The sequence below is a fragment of the Salvelinus namaycush genome, chromosome 21, assembly GCF_016432855.1.
Source record: "Salvelinus namaycush isolate Seneca chromosome 21, SaNama_1.0, whole genome shotgun sequence".
NCBI classification, from domain to species: domain Eukaryota; kingdom Metazoa; phylum Chordata; class Actinopteri; order Salmoniformes; family Salmonidae; genus Salvelinus; species Salvelinus namaycush.
Window position 1 is genome coordinate 29,443,149 of NC_052327.1, and position 8,336 is coordinate 29,451,484.

Consider the following 8,336-nt stretch of genomic DNA (forward strand, 5'->3'; position numbering starts at 1 on the left):
ATGGTGGATATTATATTCAATTCTTCTTTCTTGGGTGATATGGGGGATCATTCCAAAAGTAAGTAAACATTTGTGTCTCTCTTTTTTTACTTTGACCCAGGCACATTTATGATTGATTTGATAATTAATAATATTGGCCTACTATTGGAACATTGTACGTACAATCCTATGCATATGTTTAGCGTTAAACAGACCCAGTGAATCGAAAGCAAGGCCTTTATCGTTGGTAATGGTGATAGGAATACATCTTAGTAGAGGTCTGTGGTCAGTTTTAAGCGTAGGCTACGGCCCTTCATTCTGGAAATGACAAGGATGACAGAACAGGACAAGATGTATTGACAGAGTATTTAGCGAGTATGTCAGGGGGATTACATGGGTGTACGTGGTGGTAGCATAAATATACAATGTGCATTCCACAGAGAAGTCTGGAATCGCAATGTGTGTGGGCTGTGGGAGTCAGATCCACGACCAGTACATCCTGCGGGTCGCCCCGGACCTGGAGTGGCATGCTGCGTGTCTGAAGTGCGCGGAATGCAGTCAGTACCTGGATGAGACGTGCACTTGCTTCGTCCGAGATGGCAAGACATACTGCAAAAGAGATTATGTAAGGTAGGAGTTGACTAACTTTCCTCACTAACATGATTTCAGAGCTTTGGAATTTCCAAATGCCAAAATTGTGATTTGATTTAGTTACTGTACAAGAAAGTGGAACTGTATGAGAAGCTTGTTGACATTAATGCAAAAAAAATGATCTATATGAGAGACAATAGCATACAGGCTAGTCAAAGTTTCTGGTTTATTTTGTAAAAATTAAATTAAAAAGGTTGTTTTATCGTAAGCATGTTTTTATGATGATTTGAGTCTAATGTTTTATGCTTGGAACGAAACGTGTGTAATATACAGGCCTAGTAGGTACAATATGAATTCCCAAACTGTTTTGATGATTTTTTGTTACTGATGGCTATATCCTTGAAATACATTTGAGTTGCCAGGATCATAGACATTAAAACCAGGCAAGGATGCGTGAAGTCATTCCTGCTATAGGCCCATGCATTATAACATATTAAGACCAATATTCCTATGTCCTTTTCAGATTATTTGGGATTAAATGTGCAAACTGTAACATTGGCTTCTGCAGCAGCGATCTAGTGATGAGAGCTCGTGACAACGTGTACCACATGGAGTGTTTTAGGTGCTCCGTGTGCAGCAGGCATCTCCTGCCGGGGGATGAGTTCTCTCTGCGGGACGAGGAGCTGCTGTGTCGAGCTGATCATGGTTTACTGATGGAACGGGCCTCAGCGGGAAGTCCCCTCAGTCCGGGAATTATTCACTCCAGGTCTCTTCATATTGCAGGTCAGTAAAATAATATTGGTGCTAATAATAATCGCGAGAGTATAATATTAATAACAACGTTAATAACAACTAAAGGATATAACATAATAATAGGATAATAATAGGAATTATTCTTGTCTGTAAAATTGTCCTTTTATTGAGCAAGTTTTCAGACTTTTAAGCCTACTAGTTTATTAAATTACACTCATTGGTAGACTAAACAAAGTACAGCCTATTGGGTGCTGTTTGTATCTATTAAGTTGTTTAAGTTATTAGACTAAAATTATTTTTTTAAACAATAAGGTAACATTTAGACTTTCTGCAATGGTCGATATATTTGTGGTAATTTAGCCTATATAGGCCTACTGAACGTTTAGAGTTTGTAGGTGTGAAGTTAGAAAAAGACAGAAGAGAAGACCTCGATCAAAACATAGGACTAATTCTACAACATAAAAATAATTAATGTTCTTTTAATGTAATACATTTTTGGGGAAGTTACTAGCCTATTTGCAAGGGGATGCAAACGTATATAGCCTATAGGTTTAATTAAAGTTTAACAAAGCATCTTATTAATTAGTCTATCACGAAATGACATGTATCATCCTTAGCCTATTATTAGCAGAATAGGGAGAAGAAGGTTATCATCAGCCATGTTTCCTTTCGATTCATTTCTAAATTTGAATCAGTCAGTGGAAATTCAATTTTCAAAGGTATTTCCTTTTGAATATTTGTCCCACAGATCCTGTGTCCGTTCGACAGCCTCCTCATCGGAACCACGTCCACAAGCAGTCTGAGAAGACCACTCGGGTGCGAACAGTATTAAACGAGAAGCAGCTCCATACTCTTCGGACCTGTTACAATGCCAACCCAAGACCAGACGCACTTATGAAAGAACAATTGGTCGAGATGACCGGACTTAGCCCAAGGGTCATCAGAGTTTGGTTCCAGAACAAACGTTGTAAAGACAAGAAGAGATCGATATTCATGAAGCAACTTCAACAACAGCATCACAGCGATAAAACGGTGAGCTTATTGAGACATTCCAATGCAACATAAACAGTTCGGTCTTCTAAAAATAAAGGTGTATTTTAATGACGCGTGCCAAAATGTTGAATGCAATGCATGCATATTGCACTTTAAATGTTGAGACAACCAGATGCTGGTGAGATGTTTGTTGTGATACATTTTCGTTTTCTCTGTAGAATCTTCAGGGGCTGACGGGTACGCCTCTGGTGGCAGGCAGTCCAATTCGACACGACAACACGGTCCAAGGGAACCCAGTAGAGGTGCAGACTTACCAGCCCCCATGGAAGGCCCTGAGCGAGTTCGCCTTGCAGAGTGATCTGGACCAGCCCGCCTTCCAGCAGTTGGTAGGCACCCACATGAAAAAGAGAGCTGCACACTCTAGGCACACACACAATAATTTTGAAATAAATGAATGTTTATTCACGGAGCTGAACACCATCCACTCGATCTCTGAATCTCAATTCAGATTAGACACTGATGCTTTATTCACTCAATACAATTCTAAATAATAAATATATGCTTTTAAACATTAAATTGGAATGCTGATCGATTTACATTCTGGGCTATAATAGGCTATACATATTCTTATAGGCCTAAATAATATTTGTATCACACGAAGCAATTTGGACGCATTTTCTGTTGCAAATCCCTTTTTTATGTGTTAAAAAAAACTTTATTTAACTAAGCAAGTCAATTCAAGCTGCAAGCAACATCTTCTAAAGCAACTTTGCTGATACACGAAGCAATTCAGACGCTATTGAAATTGCATGCAACATCCAATCCTTTCATACATCACGGTTTCATTTATTTGTTTGGTAATTATAACAGCATCGATATAGACAAACTGCTATCTGTACAATTTGGCTAACTAGCCAAAATGTTGCCAACCATGTTTTAACAATATAGCTAATTTAACTAGCTAACCAAGCTAGGGATAAGCTAAGCTAGCTAACTAGCCAGTGCAGTACATTTTGAACAATTTCAGTTGAAACTGGACAGAGAATGGTCTGGGTTCACTTCTGAAATGACATGTATTGTCTGCCAGACCATGTACATAACACATGACTAGCCATTATGTCTAGAATTTCTTATACATTCCCCATTTGGCATGTATTTTCTGTCTCGGTTTGCAGCAACACTGACAGCTGTGTTGACACGACAACTGGTTGGAGTCCGGAACTGAACGATATGAGTTCTGCTCACTGATTGGACATTGCATACAATCAGTTGCATGAAATATGATTGATTTCTGTTTTGTTATGCAATGCAATTTAGACACACGGAGCAACATACATTGCGTCCAGATTGCTTCGTGTGGCATCGGCTTTAGGGTCCATATTAATAGGCTATGCAATAAAACATTTTTTGTTGCAATATTGGTTAGGAAACTACGCTAATTAAACACCTGTTTTCATCGCAGGTGTCTTTTTCTGAATCGGGCTCCATGGGTAACTCCTCCGGCAGTGATGTGACCTCCTTGTCGTCGCAGTTGCCGGACACTCCGAACAGCATGGTAGCGAGTCCGGTGGACACGTGAGATCAGCCCAACAGGTCGCTTCGAACCCCAGCATGCTCCCGCGTGTCCTGCATGAGAACTGGCCAGCTCACAGCATGGATAGGAAACTTATTTTATCTTATTTAACGAATAATAACGTTGGAATTGTCTACGAGGATACCAATTTTTCACGGATGGACCTGTCCACAGCATTGTTCAGGATCAGATGAATTTCAAGGTACCAGTGTGCGAACCAAGGCCTATAACTACAGCAGAGTCTGAGCCTCGGATCCTACATGGTTGGACATACGTGAGGATTATATCTACAAACATTCAACTTTATTATGAGCCGCTAATTTATAATGAACATATCAGAACGTTATCCATAGTGGCCAACACGGCCATCATTGTAGTTTCATCTAAATTTCCTATGCTGGGTTGGGATCATATGGAGCCCCATGTCTCTGTATAGATGTGCATGATTTCTAGAGATTATGAATATCAAGTCTTGTAAAATATTGTAATTAAGTGGATGAGATACAAATTGTTTGAGCCTTTTAAGAAAAATTAAGTTATTGTTATTTATTGTGAGGAAAGACAGGTAATCTTAATAAACCCATATTAATTGTTTCATGTTTAATGAACTGCATGCGAAATCTCTGCAGTAATTCATTAAAATATTCACCAAAATTTCAATTGACAAAATAAATCACTTTATGTATTTATGAAACGGCTATTTCAGCACTTTATGGTAGGTTTAGGCCTAATTTAAATTATGTCGCTTTTGGGATGAAAAACGTCTGCGATTTATAATAGGCCAATATAATCTCAAATTAATTTCGAACCACTCAAAAGAAATCACTGATTTGATGTCAGTTTAGAGGACACTATTTCCGGAAATGGCTAGGGTTGTTAGACCAAACCAATTTGTAGGCTTGTCATTTTAATTGTATTGGCTATTCAAAATGGATAAAGGAGCAGCATCATATTCGGGTCAAATTCAAGCATTTGAGGCCTGTTAATCACTACGGAGAACAATTTGTTTATTGAATGGGCCTCCACATATGGATTTGCGATGTGATCATTCCAGTTTCACTTGTAAAGTCACAAGTCTAGACAGAAGACAGGGCTAGGCGGCTCCTTATCTATGCTTGGCATCACCTGCAAACGATACATTGAACGGAACCACAACAAACCCACCTCTCTGTCGCTGGAGTCAGTGCTAAAGGGGACTCTCACCCTGAGAACGCTTTCTGGAGTGTCTTGGGTTTATTTTCATTTCAGCCGGAATCCCGGATAGGAATAGCCTCTGGACATGGAGTACGTCAAGCTTGCCTACGACTGACATATAGCCAACTAGACATCAACAATTTATTGTCGAGGATGAACTTTCTGAACAGAGGATGCAATAGCAGTCTAATCTATTTATCACGACATGAAACGGCAATTGAAAGAAACATAGTAGAAACATGCATCCAGTAGCCTACTGACCAATAAATCCAGGTTTCCTGCCATTATACTCCACCTAATTATTCGTCTGGAAATATTTCATTATCGTGGATAAAAACTCAGATATTTTAGAAACAAAGCATATAACGTGTTTGAGATACAGGCCTAATCAAATTAATCGCAATTTAAACCTTATTTAGGCCTAATACACATTCATAATTCACTTGACATGTTTTGCGTATTTATTTGCGTATAAAAGGCAATGTCTAGAATAAAGTTTTAAAAAAGGAGTCACACAGAAAATAACTTCCCTTTTATCAGATAATTATACAGGTAGTTTACAAATCTACATCCCACAATCATCCATCTAAATAGGCTAGCTGTATCTGATACACATCATTAGCCCAAACAAAAGCATCATTAATCCACTGTTGCGCCACCGATGCGCCCTGAGCGGCGGAATGAAAATAGATAGCCTACTGTAATTTCCTCCTAAGGCATTTCAGGACTTCACCCTACCGATAACAAATTATTGGAATTTATTGGACACATTTCCCATACTAAAGTCACCAGTTGTCCTAAACTCTGGACTCAAATATAATATGCTGTGTAATTAATTAGGCTACTCTACAGGTTGATGCATAAACAATTGGGGTGTACTTCTTAAGGGAAGTAATAGGTCTACTTTTTAAGCACCTGGTAGGCACCCAACCTACTGTAGACAGGGGCAGATTAAGTCATTTGGAAGGCCCAGGCAGATGCCAGTGTGAGGCCCCGCCCAGAACCACCTCAAGCCTTTGTGGGCCCTAAAAGAGATTGAAGGTCGGGGTTCCCCAAAATGCGCCCTTCGTGCCCTGTCAGTAATTCAGCCATGATTACAAGGTTTAGATAGCTGGCTAGACCAACGTACCTAGCAAACTATACAATGTTAGCTGACATGGGCTAATTGAGTGACTGATATGAGAAAAACTGCTGATGCAATACCACATTTCGAAATTGCAACCTTAAGTATTCTACTATTCTAACTCCCAACGGTAAATTGAGACCCGACCGAGTTCTTATTTTTTTTTTATTCACAAGTCCCCCTGATGTGAGGCCCGCAAGCAATTGACTAAATGGTAAGTCTGCCACTGACCGTAGTAGCTAGCGCTTGCAGGTGAATTTCAGAACTTTGCCTGAGAGCATAAGTTTACCACAGAATGCAAAGTGCATGAGTAATGTTTTTGAGAGTTTTACAGATTTTCTATCCCTTAATGTGAGAGACCTCTTCAGTTGAGATAAAAGTTGAAGAGATGCTTGGCATGTAAGAAATGCTCAACAGCAGTGAGAATATACCCTGCCCTGTACAGGCTTGCACACAAACACTGAAAATAATTATTAAATTGTGCATTGTTTATATGAAAGTTTTATTTCTAAAAACGATCCACTGGTAAGTCTCCTTGTTGGGAGCTATGAAATACAGTGCTGAAAGTCTACACACCCTTGCACTGTTCTGTTCTCACAATCCTAAGCCTTAAATTTAAATCTAAAAATGGATTCAATTAGGATTTCCCCCCACTGAAATACACAACCTAATCAACATTTTCAGAGTAAAATATATATTTTTAGAATTTTTCTGAAAGTAATAAAAAACAAAAAACAAAGTTTTGATTGTGAAGGTCTTCACACCCCCAGCTGTCGCACATAGAAATAAGTTCAGGAGAAAATATTGTAATTTAAAAAAATATATAATTGTTCAAGGAGGTCCATGTGTTTGCAAAAGTGGTTCTCATGATATAAGAACAACTTCTCTTGTGTCTGTATGGTCCCTCAATTGGAGGGTGAATGTCAAACAATGATTCAACCTCAGCGCCACCAATGAGCTTTAAAAGCATGTCTGGGATACATTTTCAGACAGGCATAGATCAGGGGAGGTTCAGAAATAATCACAAGACACTGAATATCCCTTTGTGTAAGGTCAAGTATGGTAATTCTTCTGTGGATGGTGTATCATATCACCCAGACACCGCAAAGATCTGGCCATCCTTCCCAACGGAGTTGCGAGAATGGAAACTGCTCAGGGACATCAATATGGCTCATTTTCAGCTAATTTATCACCTGATTTAGTTAACAAAAGGCACAGCTCAATAGGTGGTCCTGTGTGGCACAGTTGGTAGAGCATGGCGCTTGTAACACTAGGGCTGTGGGTTTGATTCCCATGGGGGAGCAGTACGAAACTGTATACACACTACTGTAAGTATGGCAGAAGTGTGTGGGGATCTGTCCTCTTCTGTTGTTCCCGCAAGCAAGGGGGGAGGCCAATAACATCACTATAAGACCAACTCCTTGAAGTTTGCAGTTGTGTAAACTATTTTGGTAATTTTGTTATACCCTTAAAGACATCCTCCTGCACTTGATTAACTTTTACTGTTGAAAAGCGATATCCCAAGTGTAAATACAGTAAAAAAGTGTTTTTTAGACAACTGGAAACTTCAAGGAGTAGGGCATTTAAGGATTTGGTCTGATGTGAATCCATGATGTCATCGACTTCCCCCCTTGCTTTAGGAACAATTGAGGACAAAAGAGGAAAGACCCAACACCCACTTGTGCCATGCCATGATTCACCTGGACCACCTAATGAGATGTGCCTTTTGGAAATAAGGTGTTAAATGAGGTGAAAAGGAGTGCCATTTTAAGTGTGTGTACATTATTGTATTTACAGTGCATTCAGAAAGTATTCAGATCCCTTGACGTTTTCCACATTGTGTTACAGCCGGAATTCAATTTTCTTTTTCTTCTCACCTATCTACACACAATAATGACAAAGGGAAAACATGTTAGTAGAAATGTTTGCAGATTTATTGAAAATTAAATACAGAAATATCTAATTTCTCATATTTCGCTAAAAAAGTTTAAAAAAAAAGTTTTGCAAATTTATCAAAAATAAAAACCCTTACTCAGTACTTTGTTGAAGCACATTTAGCAGCGATTACAGCCTCGTGTTCTTGGGTATGACGTTACATGCTTGGCACACCTGTATTTGGGGAATTTCTCC

General features: G+C 39.1%; 1 protein-coding gene across 1 annotated transcript; it reads left to right on the forward strand.

The window, feature by feature from the left end:
* On the forward strand, nucleotides 1-3,895 carry LOC120065786 (insulin gene enhancer protein ISL-2A). The gene is made up of 6 exons (XM_039016840.1): nucleotides 1-58; nucleotides 420-609; nucleotides 1,094-1,353; nucleotides 2,072-2,355; nucleotides 2,535-2,702; nucleotides 3,779-3,895. Exons 1-6 carry the CDS (start codon nucleotides 1-3, stop codon nucleotides 3,893-3,895), a joined length of 1,077 nt encoding a protein of 358 aa, XP_038872768.1.
* Nucleotides 3,896-8,336: the final 4,441 nt, after the last annotated feature.

Bases quoted from the DNA above. Each gene is read 5' to 3' on its own strand.
- LOC120065786 (XM_039016840.1), top strand. From the start codon at position 1: ATGGTGGATATTATATTCAATTCTTCTTTCTTGGGTGATATGGGGGAT. The intron at 59-419 runs GTAAGTAAACAT...TGCATTCCACAG, and splicing joins TATGGGGGATCATTCCAAAA to AGAAGTCTGGAATCGCAATG. The intron at 1,354-2,071 runs GTCAGTAAAATA...TTTGTCCCACAG, and splicing joins CAGGTCTCTTCATATTGCAG to ATCCTGTGTCCGTTCGACAG.